The 16,260-nt window shown below is 43.2% G+C and overlaps 2 protein-coding genes across 3 annotated transcripts; both read left to right on the forward strand.

Annotated features, from left to right (window-relative positions):
* The first annotated feature begins 586 nt into the window (after window positions 1–586).
* LOC145349846 (gamma-crystallin M2-like) lies at window positions 587–2,540 on the forward strand. 2 transcript variants are annotated; one of them, XM_080198436.1, is made up of 3 exons: window positions 587–595; window positions 681–927; window positions 2,272–2,540. In XM_080198436.1, the coding sequence occupies exons 1-3, from the start codon at window positions 587–589 to the stop codon at window positions 2,538–2,540; spliced, it is 525 nt and encodes a 174-aa protein (XP_080054562.1). The 2 variants fall into 2 exon arrangements, with proteins under 2 accessions (XP_080054562.1, XP_080054561.1); XM_080198435.1 differs by having other exon boundaries at window positions 681–923; window positions 2,265–2,540.
* Window positions 2,541–3,002: 462 nt separating this feature from the next.
* Window positions 3,003–11,612, forward strand: LOC145349772 (gamma-crystallin M2-like). Its single transcript, XM_080198312.1, has 4 exons — window positions 3,003–3,018; window positions 7,181–7,221; window positions 9,622–9,864; window positions 11,337–11,612. The coding sequence occupies exons 1-4, from the start codon at window positions 3,003–3,005 to the stop codon at window positions 11,610–11,612; spliced, it is 576 nt and encodes a 191-aa protein (XP_080054438.1).
* The last annotated feature ends 4,648 nt before the right edge of the window (window positions 11,613–16,260 follow it).

Here is a 16,260-nt window from a genome sequence, read left to right on the forward strand (position 1 = left end):
GCCCCTGTGCCACCTTTTCATTCTCTCAAAGGGTCGCAGTCTTTTGAGCAACTCAGTGGAAGCAAACTCTGGATAATTATAAGACAGAGGTAGATAGAATCTCGATGGACAGGAATGGAATTACAATCTGATCAGTCATGATCTTATTGAATGCCAGAGCAGGCTCGGAGGACCAAATATTTTACGCCTGCTCCTAACTTGTAGTCACCTGTTTGAAAACAAAATAACTGATACACAAAGCGGTAACATCTGTGTTCGGACAGCTCAGCAGAGTTCACAGTTGAAAGTTTTTGTATTGCACTTTGAGAATAGCTATGGTCTCTCGTTCTTTGTTTGCTTTTTTTAACCACAGGACAATCAAAACGAAATGAAAGCAAAACAAGAGGAACCAATAGCAACCCGCTGCTCGGAATAATGGTGTATTCTCTGATACATTTTAATTCTTGGTCTGTTTTTGCTGATTTGTGCTTGAGATTGTTTCAAATAATAAAAGGTTGTCTCTGCAATAGCCTCTCGAACATATAAATACTGAACATCCAGAGCGGTGATATGTTCAGTCTCTTGCTTTTCCAACTGTCAGCTCAACATGGGAAAGGTAAGGCCAACTCTCATACTTTTCACGTTTTATTAATAATTCATTGGAAAATGCATACATTTTGCTACATTTTCTTTCCCCGCAGATCATCTTTTACGAGGACAGGAACTTCCAGGGTCGGCGCTATGAGCGCAGCACTGACTGTCCCGACCTGTCCCCTTACTTCAGTCGCTGTAACTCCATCCGTGTGGAGAGTGACTGGTGGGTGCTGTACGAGAGACCCAATTACATGGGATACCAGTATGTTCTGAGCAGGGGAGAATATCCTGACTACCAGCACTGGATGGGATTCAATGACAGTATTGGCTCATGTCGCTCCTATCCATATGTGAGTAACAAATGCATGATCCAGTTAGGTGTTAAGGAACACGTAAACTGATTTATATTTGTAATGGTTTGTTTACTTAATAAATGAAAAATTACAAATGTTCCTCATTTCCTCTGATGGATTTCCCGAATAATTCATCCATATTTTAAGTTGAAATGTAAGTTGTGATTGTTGCTCTGTAACAATCAGGATATTCCTGAGGGCTGCCTTGATTGATCTCTGTAACCTGTAAGGGAAATCGATTAAGATGCTGGATTCGCCTTGTCAGTGGGGGCAAGGATGGATTTCCATTAACCTTCATTCGATTATAGAGAGATATCAGTCCGGTTACAGTGACCAGTCAGGACAATCTCTGAGCAAGCACCAAGTGAAATATGTAATAAATCAGGTCCCAGGAAGGTGAAAGAAATCAGTCTTGAAATTATTCAGCCAACCAACATATTCATAGGTACAGCAGATGCTATGTATTGGGTGAGTCATGAGGAAACATGACACAGAAGTCATCTCTAGATCTTCTTCCATCCCTCTCCTAGTTGATGCATTCGGTCTTGGCAAGTTTAGGTCACAGATCAGTCATGATCCTACTGAGTGTTAAAACGGACACCAAGGGCTAAATAGCCCACCCTTGTTCTGTCAAATGCAATGTTAGTATTCAGAGACTGGATTCTTGTTTTCATTTCCCACTATATTGAACAGGCGGCACAGTGGCACATGAGCTAGATAATGATCCAACATTTGATGAAGTGGTGACTGTTGTTGGGTGGCATGGTGACACGGTGGTTAGCACTGCTGCCTCACAGTGCCAGGAACCTGGGTTCGATTCTGGCCTTGGTGAATGTCTGTGTGGAGTTTGTACGTTCTCCCCGTATCTGCGTGGGTTTCTTAAGGGTGCTCCAGTTTCATCCCCCACTCCAAAGATGTGCAGGTTAGGTAGATTGGCCATGCTAAATTACCCCTTAGTGTCAGAGGGATTGCAGGCTAAATTTATGGGGATAGAGCTTGGGTGGGATTGTTGTCAGCACAGGCTTGATGGGTCAAATGGCCTCTTTATGCACTATAGGGATTCTATGATTCAAATTTCAATCCAAAACATTTCGTCTCATAGATTTTAGCAGCAATAACTCTAACTGACTGTTTGATAAGATTGATAAAATTGTGTTTGATGGCTATCTGATAGCCAAACAGAAAATGCTAGAAATACACAAAAAGACTGCATAAGGTCATGGGTGGAGAACTTTCATCAAAATTCATAATGATTTTAAAAATTGCAATAATTTTCTTGAGCGTTGTGTAGATATATTTATACCTGACTCTCAAACGCTTAATTTTTTTCTATTCCAGTACCGAGGTGGAAACTACAGGATGAGGATTTACGAGAGGCCTGACTTTGGGGGACAGATGATGGAATTCACGGATGACTGTCCCTCTGTCTACGATCGTTTCCGTTACCGTGACATTCACTCCTGCCATGTGATAGACGGTTACTGGATCTTCTATGAACATCCCAACTACAGAGGCCGACAGTACTTCCTGAAACCTGGAGAATACAGGAGATTCAGCGACTGGGGTGCACCTTGTCCAACTATTGGATCTTTCAGGCGCATGAGAGATTTCTAATTCCTTGTTAAAAACTGAAATATTCTGAAACATAATAAATCTTCAGAACTGATTTCCTTTTTTTTTGGAGTGTTTTCCTTTGGCTCTGCCATTCGTTATTTTAAAATCTGGGGAAGACGATACATATGGAGAATTAAATTTTAACCCTAACACTGAAAATAAGAAAATTCGCAGCAACACATTTAAAAAAGAAGATTTCGTTTATCCATTCAGACAGATAAGTAAATGGACAGAGTCCGCCAACTTCTGGGGCACTTTGTCAAAATTTCATCAACATTCCAGCGATGTTTGTTCCATATATTCACTGATGTTTTCACCTAAAAGGTTACAGTCTTGTGCCATTTCACCTTATTGGATGCCTTTTGAGGGAGTCACCAGGAGAAAGGAAATGCCTGTTCATGGGCATTTTGTTCAGTTTCTCTCTAACTGGTCTAGGATTCAGAAAAACACATCAGGCTCCTAATGCTAACATTGAGAAGTACGACACGGTGGCACAGTGGTTAGCAGTGCTGCTTCACAGCGCCATGGACCCAGGGTCAATTCCCGACTTGGGTCACTGTCTGTCTGGAGTTTGCACATTCTCCCCATGTCTGTGTGGGCTTCCTCTGGTGCTCTGGTTTCCTCCCACGTTCTGAAAGACGTGCTGGTTAGGTGCATTGGCCTTGCTAAATTCTCCTTCAGCCGCCTCTTGACTACATTTTGCAATCAACTACTTCCATTGGCAATGAATTCCACAGCTTAGCTCTCTTTGGGTGAAGAAATGTCTCCTCATCTCCATCCTAAATGGACTACCCCGAATCCTCAGACTGTGACCCCTGGTTCTGGACTACCCCCACCATCAGGAACATCCTCCCTGCATCTACTCTGTCCAGTCCTGTTAGACTTTTGTAAGATTCTATGAGATCCCCCCTTACTTGTCTGAACTCCAGCGAAAACGATCCTAACCTAGTCAATCTCTCCTCATACATCAGTCCTGCCATCCCCGGAATCAACCTGGTAAGACAATAAGCTTCATTTTATTATTCCAGTCAAAATGGACAATTCCACATTTTCCCACATTATAATGCATTTGCCAGAGCTTTGCCCATTCACTTAACTTATCTCTATCATTTTGTAGCCTCCTTATGTCCTCTTCACAACTTAATTCCCTATCTATCTTTGCCATCAGCAAATTTGGTAACCAATCCGGCAATCCCTTAATCCAGGCCATTTGTACATATCGTAAATAGTTGTTCTCGAGCACTGATCTTTGTCTCACACCACTCGTTACATCTCGCCAAACTGTAAAAAAGCCCATTTTTATGCCTACTCTCTGCCCCCAGACAACCACTCAATCTTCTATACGTGTGTTACCTTCATAACATGGGATTTTATTTTCCACAATAACTTTTGATACAGCACCTTAATAAATATCTTTAGGAAATCTCAGTGTAATACATCCATTTGTTCCTCTTCAACTATACCACATGTTACTTCTTCAAAGAATTCCAATAAATTAGTCAAACAGGATTCCCTTTCACAAAACCTGTTTGATTCACAAGAACACAAGAACACAAGAAATAGGAGCAGGGGTAGGCCATCTAGCCCTTTGAGTCTGCCCCGCCATTCAATAAGATCATGGCTGATCTGTCGTGGCTCAGTTCCACATTCCTGCCCTCTCCCCATAACCCTTAATCCCCTCTCTTATCAAAAACCCATCAACCCGCGTCTTAAAAATATTTAGCGAGGCAGCCTCCACCACTTCAACGGGCAGAGAATTCCAGAGATTCACTACCCTTTGAGTGAAGAAGTTCCTCCTCAACTCCGTTCTAAACCGCCCCCCCTTTATCTTGAGGCTATGCCCCCTAGTCCTATTATCCTTTCTGAGCGGGAAGAGTCTCTCCACCTCTATCCTATCCATCCCATTCATCATCTTATACGTCTCAATGAGATCTCCCCTCATTCTTCTAAACTTTAACGAGTACAAGCCTAGTTTATTCAGCCTCTCCTCATAGCTCAACCCCCTCAACTCTGGTATCAGCCTAGTAAACCTCCTCTGCACTCCCTCCAAGGCCAAAATTTCCTTGCGTAAGTACGGCACCCAAAACTGCACACAGTACTCCAGCTGCGGCCTCACCAATGCCCTATACGGCCGCAGCAAGACCTCTCTACTTTTATATTCAATCCCCCTCGCTATGAAGGCCAGCATCCCATTCGCCTTCCTGACCACCTGCTGCACCTGCAAGCTGGGTTTTTGCAACTCATGCACAAGGACCCCGAGGTCCCTCTGCACCGTCGCCTGCTGCAGTTTTTCGCCACGTAAGTGATAATCCTTCCTACCATTCTTCCTACCAAAGTGGACCACCTCGCACTTGAGCTTATCCAGAGCTTTTTCTTAAATTTAAAGTTTACTTATTAGTGACCCAAGTAGGCTTACATTAACACTGCGATGAAGTTACTGTGAAAATACCCTAGTCGCCACACTCCGGTGCCTGTTTGAGTACACTGAGGGAGAATTTAACATTGTCAATGCACCTAACCAGCACATCCTTTGGACTGTGGGACGAAACTGGAGCAACCAGATGAAACCCATGCAGACACGGGGAGAATGCACAGAATCTGCACAGATAGTGACCCAAGCTGGGAATCGAACCCAGGTCCCTGCCATTATGCGGCACCAGTTCCACTCTGCCACCCCAAGTGCCCTGTTATAAAATCTTTAATAATAGCTTCGAGTCATAGATGTTTACAGTATGGAAACAGGCCCTTCAGCCCAACTTGTCCATGCTGCCCTTTTTTGTTTAAAACACCTAAGCTAATCCCAATTGCCCACATTTGGCCCATATCCCTCAATACCCATCGTACGCATGTAACTATCTAAATGCTTTTTAAAAGATAAAATTGTACCCGCCCCTATTACTACCTCTGGCAGCTTGTTCCACCCTCTGTGTGAAAAAATTGCCCCTCTGGACACTTTTGTATCTCTCCCCTCTCACCTTAAACCTACGCGCTCTAGTTTTAGACTCCCCTACCTTTGGGAAAAGATATTGACTATCTACCTTTCCTGTGCCCCTCATTATTTTATAGACCTCTATAAGGTCACCCCTCAGCCTCCTACGCTCCAGAAAAAAATGTTCCAGTCTATTCAGCCTCTCCTTATAACTCAATCCATCAAGTCCTGGTAGCATCCTAGTAAATCTTTTCTGCACTCTTTCTAGTTTAGTAATAGCCTTTCTATTGTAGGGTGGCCAGAATTGCACACAGTATTCCAAGTGTGGCCTTACCAATGTCTTGTACAACTTCAACAAGACGTCCTGTATTCTGACCAATGAAACCAAGCATGCCGAATGCCTTCTTCACCACTCTGTCCACCTGTGACTCCACCTTCAAGGAGCTATGAACATGTACCCCGAGATCTCTTTGTTCTGTAACTCTCCCCAGTGTCCTACCATTAACTGAATAAGTCCTACCCTGGTTCAGTCTACCAAAATGCATCACCTTGCATTTGTCTAAATTAAACTCCATCTGCCATTCGTCAGCCCACTGGCCCAATTGATCAAGATCCCATTGCAATTGGAGATAGCTCTCTTCACTGTTCACTATGCCACCAATCTTGGTGTCATCTGCAAACTTACTAACGATTCCCCTATATTCTCATCCAAATCATTAATATAAATGACAAATAACAGTGAACCCAGCACTGATCTCTGAGGCACACCACTGGTCACAGGCCTCCAGTTTGAAAAACAACTCTCTACAACCACCCTCTGGCTCCTATCAAGAAGCCAATTTTGTATCCATTTAGATACCTCACCCTGGATCCTGTGAGGTTTAACTTATGCAACAACCTACCGTGCGATATCTTGTCAAAGATCAAAGCTTCTAATATTTTCCCTGTGGCAGATGTTAAGCTAACTGGTCTGTGGCTTCCTGATACTTGTCTTCCTCCCTTTTTGAACAATGGAGTTACATTTGCGATCTTTCAAACCAATGGGACGTTCCCCGAATCAGGGAGTTTTCATAGATTCATAGAATCCTACAGCACGGGAAGAGGCCATTCAGCCTATTGAATGTGCATTGACCACAATCCTATCCAGGCCCGATCCCCATAACCCCACGCATTTACCCTAGCTAGTCTCTTGACGATAAGGGACAATTTTAGCTTGGCCAATCCATCTAACCCACAAGCCTCTGGACTGTGGGAGGAAACCCATGATGTGGGTATGCCGGCGTTGGACTGGCGTAAACACAGTAAAAAGTCTGACAACACCAGGTTTTAGTACTTCCTGTACGTTCCTCACTTACTGTACTGTCTGGACACAATACACATCTCTGTAACCTGTGATCAGTGCTCCTTCCACTCACATTGTCAGCCACTTCAGGTCTTGAACAGCAGGTTAGGTGTAAGGATTCGCATTCTAATCAGTAATCTCTAAACTGTCTGTGCTTTATATGCTCTGTCTGAGGCCAGAACTCTCCATTCACCTGACGAAGAGGGAAACCTCGAAAGCTTGTGAGTATTATCAAATAAATCGGTTGGACTAAAACCTGGTGTTGTCAGACTTTTTACGGAGGAAACCCAAACAGACATGGGGAGAATGCGCACATGGTCAGTGAGCCAAGCTGGGAATTGAACCCGGGTCCCTGGCGCTGTGAGACAGCAGTGCTCACCACTGTGTCACCGTGCCACCTACAGGGAAAAGTTTGGAAAATTAAAACCAATGTATCAACAATCTCATTAGTCACTTGTGTTAAGAGCTGAGGGTGAAATCCATCAGCATCTGAGCACTTGGATTCTAAAATTCCAATAGTACCAGTTCTCCAGTGGCTAGAGTTTTCCTGCATTTCTCCCTGCCATTTCTCCTGGTAGGTGCCTTATTTAGTTAAAACTGTGTAATGAAACTGGAATGATTTGTATTAATTTAATAACCTAATCCAAGACGATCATTCAATGAACAAAGCCACCAGGAGTTTGTGGCAGTGGCCCAACAAAATAAATTTGAATGTGATCCAAGGAGTGTCTGGTGGAGGTACCAACGTTAAAATGCTCTATTAAAACTAGCAGCAGCGTTACGCTGCAGACAAATTAAACCTCGACCAACTCTATGAAGAACAACAGACTTAGAAGGTCACCAGGCCGATATTATGATCTGAGAGAAACTTGCTCCCAATGACCCATTGAGTGAAACATTCAGAAGAGGACGTTCACATAGCCCGATGGTAAACACACAGCTGGGCAGTGACACTGAGACTCTTTATACATGAGGACTGAATGTGATTCATGTGTTAGGAGAGTCAGTAAGAAGTCTCACAACACCAGGTTAGAGTCCAACCAGATTATTTGATAGTAATCTCACAAGCTTTCGGAAACGGTGTCCCTTCGTCAGGTGTGTGGAAGGTTCTGATCAGAGAAGGGTATAGAAAATGCAATTTGGACTGAAACATGGACAAGAAAAGTTTAGAGAGATATGCAGGCAAATGGGAATAGTTTAGATAGGCATTTTGGTTGGCGTAGATACCATTATGGGCTCACCAATGATATGGAAATTGATACTTCAATGTGGTAGTTAGCCTCACACTGATTTCCAGCGCCAGGCTGATTACGTCAATTAAAATGGCCTGGGAGACTTGTAATTAGCTGGACACTGGCTGCGAATCCTGCTACAGGCCCCCTCGCTGATACCCTCCCCCCCAACGGCCCACTGCGTTATTCAAACAGCACAACAGGCCAGGAGAAGGGGGCCTATCAACTGTGAGCTGCTCAAACATTCATTGGCGTTCTCCTCCAAGATAATAACTAGTAACATTTTGCTCCAATTGAGGTTGGGGAGAGGCCTCACTGATGGGGTGGGGAGAGGTTTATTGCTGCTCAGCTGTAGGCACTCTTTGATCCCACTGCCATCTGCCTTCCTATTGCTCTGTTTACTGCTACAATACGTCTTCAGCTAACGTGAAACTTAGAACATAATGAAAGATAGCGCGGAATAAAAACACACTCACTCAGATATGAAACTGAGGACTGAATCTTTCTGTCCCTCTGGACCTGGGAGTCGTAGTGAGCGGAGATGGACCACACAAAGGTTCGCTTTCCAGTCTTGGGTGAGCACAGCTGGAAAATCCCACTGTGTGTGTGAGCTACAATCATGGTTAATAAATACCACCCCTCAACATTGCAGTTGTAGCATAGAACCATAGAAAATTACAGCTCAGAAATAGGCCTTTTGGCCCTTCTTGTCTGTGCCGAACCATTTTTTGCCCAGTCCCACTGACCTGCACTTGGACCATATCCCTCCACACCCCTCTCATCCATGAACCCATCCAAGTTTTTCTTAAATGTTAAAAGTGACCCCGCGTTTACCACTTTATCCGGCAGCTCATTCCACATTCCCACCACTCTGTGTGAAGAAGTCCCCCCTAATATTCCCTTTAAACTTTTCCCCCTTTCACCCTTAACCCATGCCCCCTAGATTTTTTCTCCCCTAGAGAAAAAATAATTGTAATGAAATAGATACACCCAGTGACGAAATATCATGGGCTTTGGAGCACAAACTGGAATCCAATTATGCTGACAATAATTCCACTGTAATTGAAGTAACTTGTTCTGGAAATGTACATCTGTACCTCGATCAGTTTTGCATTTGTCTTTGGTCTTTACGGTGAATTATTGGAAACATACTTGGTTGAATGCAGAATGACAACTGGTCAGCAATTTTAGCAGATGAATAATATCCAGAACACAATGGAACCCAATATATTGTTGTCCTTTTATCCTCAACAATTAAAATGACAGAGGGGCAAAAAAAAATTGAATGGTATGTAGGTAAAGTGGTTTTCTTTAGTCTATGCGACATGTGTTTCGCTGCTTTTGTGCTGAGTTCAAACTATTCAATAACAAAAGTACAGCCCAGGGTGGCAATTCTGTCCAACGTATAAATACCAAGCTGTGTGAAGCAGTGAAACATTCAGTCAGTTAGTCAGCTAACTCTGAGCTCAAAATGGGAAAGGCAAGGATAAACCTGAGTTTTTGTATTCCATTAGAATTCTTCATTAGGTATTGAAGATGTGAAAAATTCTTAATTTTAAAATCTATCTCTTTCCACAGATTATCTTTTACGAGGACAGGAACTTCCAGGGTCGGCACTATGAGTGCAGCACTGACTGTCCCGACCTGTCCCCTTACTTCAGTCGCTGTAACTCTGTCCGTGTGGAGGGTGACTGGTGGGTGCTGTACGAGAGGCCCAATTACATGGGATACCAGTATGTTCTGACCAAGGGAGAATATCCTGACTACCAGCGCTGGATGGGATTCAATGACAACATCAGGTCATGTCGCACCTACCCCTACGTAAGTTATCTTGGTGATTTGTATGTTCTAATCAAACTGACTCAGAGGAAATGATGAGTGGGCTCAGCAGTTGGGTTTGTATATATTATGTGGGTCTGATTTTAACTTTAGCCGGTGGTGGTTAACAGGTAGTGGATTGTCTGCCTGTCACACATCCAGCCTGATTTACCAATCTGCTCACAGGTCTTCTGGACACTGAGGTTAGTAACAGCCCTTGTAACTTTGTAGCTGTTGTTAAGCTACACGGATTGGCTGTGAATCGATAGTTGCACAAACTGGGAAGTTAGTTATGGGTATTAAATAATAACACTCAGTTCTGGACGCTGGAAATGAAAACTGAAGAGCTGGAAATATTTTGCAGATTTGACAGCATCTGTGAAGAGAGAAACAGAATTAAGTTTTTGAGCCATACACGACCTTTTTTCAAAAGTTATAGCTCCAGAGATCTTATAATGACAACTTGCTGCAAAACTCATGAATATTCAGGATATAATTGTTAACATTGATTTGCAATTGATCAGATAGTTGCCACTGAACACCAAATTCACACAGTGTAGAAATTATTCAATTAATCACTGAATACGACAGTGCAGAATGAGGCAATTTGGCCCATCGAGTCTGCACCGATCACAATCCCACCCAGGCCCAATCCCCATTACCCTATGAATTTACCCTACTGTGTCCCCCTGACACTAAGGGGCAATTTAGCATGGCCAATCCACCTAATCCACACATCTTTGGAGTGTGGGAAGAAACTGGAGCAGCTGGAAGAAACCCATGCAAACACGAGGAGAGTGTGCAAACCCCACACAGACAGTGACCCAAGCCGGGAATCGAACCCAGGTCCCTGGCGTTTTGAGGCAGCAGTGCTAACCACCGTGCCATAATTAAGAAAACCATCTATAAATAAGTCAAAATATGACTGACTACAAAACGTTTACAGATATATTTGATTTGATTTATTATTGTCAAATGTATTCGCTAGTATACATGAAAATTATTGTTTTTTGCACACTATACAGACAAAGCATACTGTATATAGAGAAGGAAAATCGGGGGTGCAGAATGGAGTGTTACAGTTAGAGTGTAGGGAAAGATCAGCTTATTTTGAGATATGTCCATTCAAAAGTCTGATGGCAGCAGGAAAGAAACTGTTCTTGATTCGGTGGGTACGTGACCTCAGACTTTTGCATCTTTTTGTACTCACTTCATTTACCTTATTGTAAGTATTAAATACATTATGGAAAACAGAAAACTGTTTCCACTCTGAAAAACAGTCACAAACAGGTCCGATCTATTGAAAAACTGAGATAATTTGCCTTTAGTGAATTATAATTTGCCTTTAATGAGTTACCTCAGTTTTGCTCTCATTGTTGATATCATCAAATGGTTTCCACTAAATTCCTTCTTTTATAATGTTTCTTCTTATCTACAAAATGTATATTTATAATTTCATCTAATTTCTATTCCAGTACCGAGATGGAAACTACAGGATGAGGATTTACGAGAGGCCTGACTTTGGGGGACAGATGATGGAATTCATGGATGATTGTCCCTCTGTCTACGATCGTTTCCGTTACCGTGACATTCACTCCTGCCAAGTGATGGACGGTTACTGGATCTTCTATGAACATCCCAACTACAGAGGCCGACAGTACTTCATGAGACCCGGAGAATACAGGAGATTCAGTGACTGGGGTGCACCTTGTTCAACTATCGGATCTTTCAGACGCATGCGGGATTTCTAATCTGTTATTATAAAACATTTGTGAACGTAATAAAATATTCTATCACTTCCATCGTGGTTTACTCCCTTATTTTTGGATCCTCGTAGAAATTGTCCCACGCAGCACGGACATTTGTTCAACTCAGGGCAAATATTTTACCACAATGACCTTAGTTGTAGAATTCTCATTAAAATGAATAAATTTTAAGAAGCAGAAGAATGTTGGACCAAGAAACTGCTGGTAAACCTGTAAACAGGTCAGTATTACAATGGGCTGCAGATCTTATTGAGGTTCGTGCGGCCAATAGGAAGCTATTCCATCTGTATGGCACCTGTGGGCACCTTTTCCCTGGCCATAATGTCCTCTGCCAAGGGATACTTTAATTGGGCTGCAATGCTTCAGCTCACTGGGACCGACAGCCTCGGTACTCCACCAGGGCATCTGTCGCAATGAGCACAGGACTGATGGAAGGCAGGTTTGAAAGGAAGGGGATAATAACAGATGAAGCCTAATTATTAAGAATGTCAGCTAACCTGGTGAACAGGAAGCAATTTAATGGGAATAGTACCATATTTATTAGTATCACAAGTAAGTTTATATTAACGCTACAATTAAGTTACTGTGACAATCTCCTAGTTGCCATGGTCCTGCGCCTGTTCAGTACACTAAGGAAGAATTTAGCAAGGCTAATGCACCTAACCATCATGTCTTTTTGAATGTGGGAGGGAAAAAGAGCACGTAGAGAAAACCATGGGGACACGGGGAGAGCATACAGATTCCGCACAGGCAGTGACCCAAGCCGGGAATCGAACCCAGGTCCCTCAGCAATACTAACCACTGTGCCACTGTACCACCCAAGGATTCAGGAGATGGTTTTTCAAGCAAGATGGTTATGCAGGGGTCATGAGAGGCGATGGGGGAGAAGCTCGAGAATGATACAAGATCAGGGTTAGCTTGTGGAGATGTTCAGAGCAGATTTGGCCCGATGGGTTTGAGGAAGTGAGGCAGAGAATACTCCAGGGGAATGTGATGCATTAAATTGAAAACACGTTAGGAACACACTTCATTTGATAAAAATATCTCAAGGAATCTTGCTGTAAAAAGATCTATTTGTACCATTTGTTTATATGCCTATTTCTCAACATTGGAATAATTGAAGAGCTTTGGGAAGTGCTGAGATTGTGAATGATGCTCAGGAAGTGCAAATGTTTCTTTCTTTAGCATCAATTCCAATCTAATACCTAGTACTCACCCATAGTTGATGAATAAGTGCTCCTCCATATTCAACACTACTTGGAAGAGACACTGAGAGTGTCAAGGGTACGGAATGTATTATTACAAATATGCCCTTTGTACAATTGTTATGTTTTGGGGTTGTCTTTTTAGTTTAGGGTGGAACAGAGGAATGAAGGGGAGGTGTGACATATTCGGAATTCTGCCCAACAACAAGCCTGGGTGGTTTGCTTTGCAAAGGTCAAAGGTTGCGCTGGGAAGGAGACGGAAAATATTCCGAACTGTAAAAAGATAATCCCTTGACAGCACGGATCATGAATATTGCTGAAAAGACAGACATGTGGCCAAAGCTTTCTGTTTCGTCCTATTCAGGACAAATGCAAAAATTGCAAATTTCAAACAATCACAACAATTCATATTGCAGGAAAAAAGTGCTGCTGATTGGTTTGCAAGTGGACTCTGATTGGCCAACGTGTTGCCAAGGAGAATACAAAGGAAAGCAGCAGCTTCCCAGCTCCGTGGTAATTTATAAAGGCACATTTATAAAGAATATATCCCTTCGAAGAATATAGATCCCTGAGTATGTACAATAAGAAGTCTCACAACACCAGGTTAAAGTCCAACAGGCTTATTTGATAGCAAACGCCACTAGCTTTTGAAGCGCTGCTCCTTCATCAAGTAAGTTGAGGTGAGTTGAGGTGAGGTGCCATGCAGATGCTATGACAATGGATGAATGAACACCGCTCGACAATCACTAGTTAAGACTGTTCTCTTCCTGTTGGGGAACACTTCAGCGGTCATGGGCATTTGGCTTCTGATCTTTGGGTAAATGTTCCCCAAGGCGGCCTTCACGACATACAACAGTGCAGACTCACTGAGCAGATACTGATAGCCAAGTTCCGCACACATGAGGATGGCCTTAAACAGGATCTTGGGTTCATGTCACACTATCTGTAACCCCCATGACTTGCCTGTGCTTGCAATATCTCACTATTGTGTCTGGAGACAATACCCATCTCTTTAACCTGTGCTTAATGCTATCTCCACTCACATTGTCTGTATCTTTAGGACTTGATTAGCTGTAAAGACTCGCCTTCTAATCAGTATTCTCTAAACTGAGTGTGTGTCTTTATAAACCCTGTTTGTGATCAGAACTCTCCACTCACCTGATGAAGGGGCAGCACTCTGAAAGCTAGTGGCTTTTGCTACTAAATAAACCTGTTGGACTTTAACCTGGTGTTGTGAGACTTCTTACTGTGTTTACCCCAGTCCAATGCCGGCATCTCCACATTACGAATGCATGTCGCATCCAACAAGTGTAAATGAGTTTGACTGATTATCTTAAATGCTAAAGTAGCTGGATTCTAATATACATTCAGAGTCAACTTGTCAACTAATCAGCATTTGTTTCTCAGTATAAATTGTTGTGATTTTTGAAATTTGGCATTCTTGCATTTGTCCTGATACATGCGAGATGGAAAACTTTGACAACACACTTCTCTTTTCAGCAACATCTCGATGCAATTCATTCATGGGACATATCCACCACTGGCTGACCAGTATTTAGGGATAGGGATGTTTTGCTGCAATTGTATAGAGAGTTGGTGAGGCCACACCTGGAGTACTGTGGGAAGTTTTGTTGTCCCTTTCTAAGGGAGGATATCCTTACTATAGAGGGAATAGAGTGAAGGTTTACCAGGCTGATTCCTGGGATGGCAGTTCTGTCATATATGGAGGGATTAATTCAGTTAGGATAATATTGATTGGTGCTTTGAAAAGTGAGGGGTGGGGGGGTCTCACGGAGATTTAAGCAATTCTGGCAGGGTCAGACAGGGGATTCAGAAAGAACAACCTCAATGGTGGGGGACTCCAGAACTAGGGGGTCATAGTTTGAGGATAAAGGGTAAACCTTTTAGAACTGAGACGGGGAGTAATTTCTTCACCCAAAGGGTGGAGGAAGTGGCCGAGGCCAAAATGTTGTGTGATTTCAAGGAGAAATTAGATATAGCTCTTGGGGCTAAAGGGACCAAGAAGGATATGCTGGGAAGAAGGGATCAGGATATTAAATTTGATGAACAGCCTTGATCAAAATGAATGTGGAGCAGGTTCAATTCTGCCTACTCCAGCTTTTGATTGCTATGTTTCTGTCGCCCAACCCTAGCTGCCCTTGAAACGATGTGGTGCTCTGCCATTTCAGAGGGCAGCTGAGAGTCAACCTCACAGTATTGTCACTCTGGAGTCACACGTAGGCCAGACTAGGTAAGGGCAACAGATTTCCTTCACTATTCAAGCGAAGGAAGGATAGAGTGGACGTGGGAAGGATTTTCCATTAGTAGGAGAGATTAGAATTGAGGATGCAGCTTCAGAGTAAAAAGATAACATTTTAGAACCAAAATGAGGAGGAATTTGTTCAGCCAGAGGGTGGTGAATCTATGGAATTCACCATTCTCAGGCAGCTGTGGAGACCAGTGCACTGAGTATATTTAAGATGAATTAGACAGGTTCTTGATTTGGTAAGGGAATCAAATGTTACGGGGTTGAGGTGAGGGGATGGGATAGAGAAACCTACCAACCATAATTGAATGGCAGAACAGACTCAATGGGCTGAATGGCCTAATTCTGCTCCTATATCTTATTGTCCTTTGGTTTCAAAGCAGCATGTCGGACAGCAGGTCAAAAGCAGCACCAGGGCAATCCTTCTCAGACCACAACAAAAAACTGCATGACAAAAAACAGACGACAGTAGAACGTCTCAGAAGACGTCTCACGTGAGATGATGGCATCCATGTCGATGATCCGGTATGACTTGCAGGGGTTGCTGTGGCAGGGTTGTGTGGTGTTGTGGTCACTGTTCTCCTGAAGGCTGGGTAGTTTGCTGCGAACAATGGTCTGTTTGAGGTTGTGCGGTTGTTTGAAGGCAAGAAATGAGGGTGTGGGGATGGCCTTGGCGAGACGTTCGTCTTCATCAATGACACGTTGAAGGCTCCGGAGAAGACGTTGTAGGTTCTCCACTCCGGGAAGTACTGGATGACAAAGGATACTCTGTCCACCATGTCTTGTGTCTGTCTTTTGGGGAGCTCGGTTTTTCACTGTGGTGCATCGATCGACAGTTCCGACATGCTATCGAATAAACCTGTTGGACTTTAACCTGGTGTTGTGAGACTTCTCACTGTGCTTACCCCAGTCCAACGCCGGCATCTCCACATCATGAGCTATTTGCATCATTGTTAGCCAGGGGTGAGGTATCAGAAGACTAGAGGGTAGCAAATTTTGTGCCCTTATTTAAGAAGGGTTGCAATGAAAACTCTGGAAATTATAAGCTGGTAAACCTGCGGTGGGTAAGTTACTAGACAGGATTCTGAGGGATAAGATATACAGACATTTGGAAAGACAGGGTTTGATTGGCAGTAGCCAGCACAGTTTAGTGTATGGGAGA

Source organism: Carcharhinus amblyrhynchos, chromosome 11 (genome assembly GCF_965287045.1).
Source record: "Carcharhinus amblyrhynchos chromosome 11, sCarAmb.v2.hapA, whole genome shotgun sequence".
Lineage (NCBI taxonomy): Eukaryota > Metazoa > Chordata > Chondrichthyes > Carcharhiniformes > Carcharhinidae > Carcharhinus > Carcharhinus amblyrhynchos.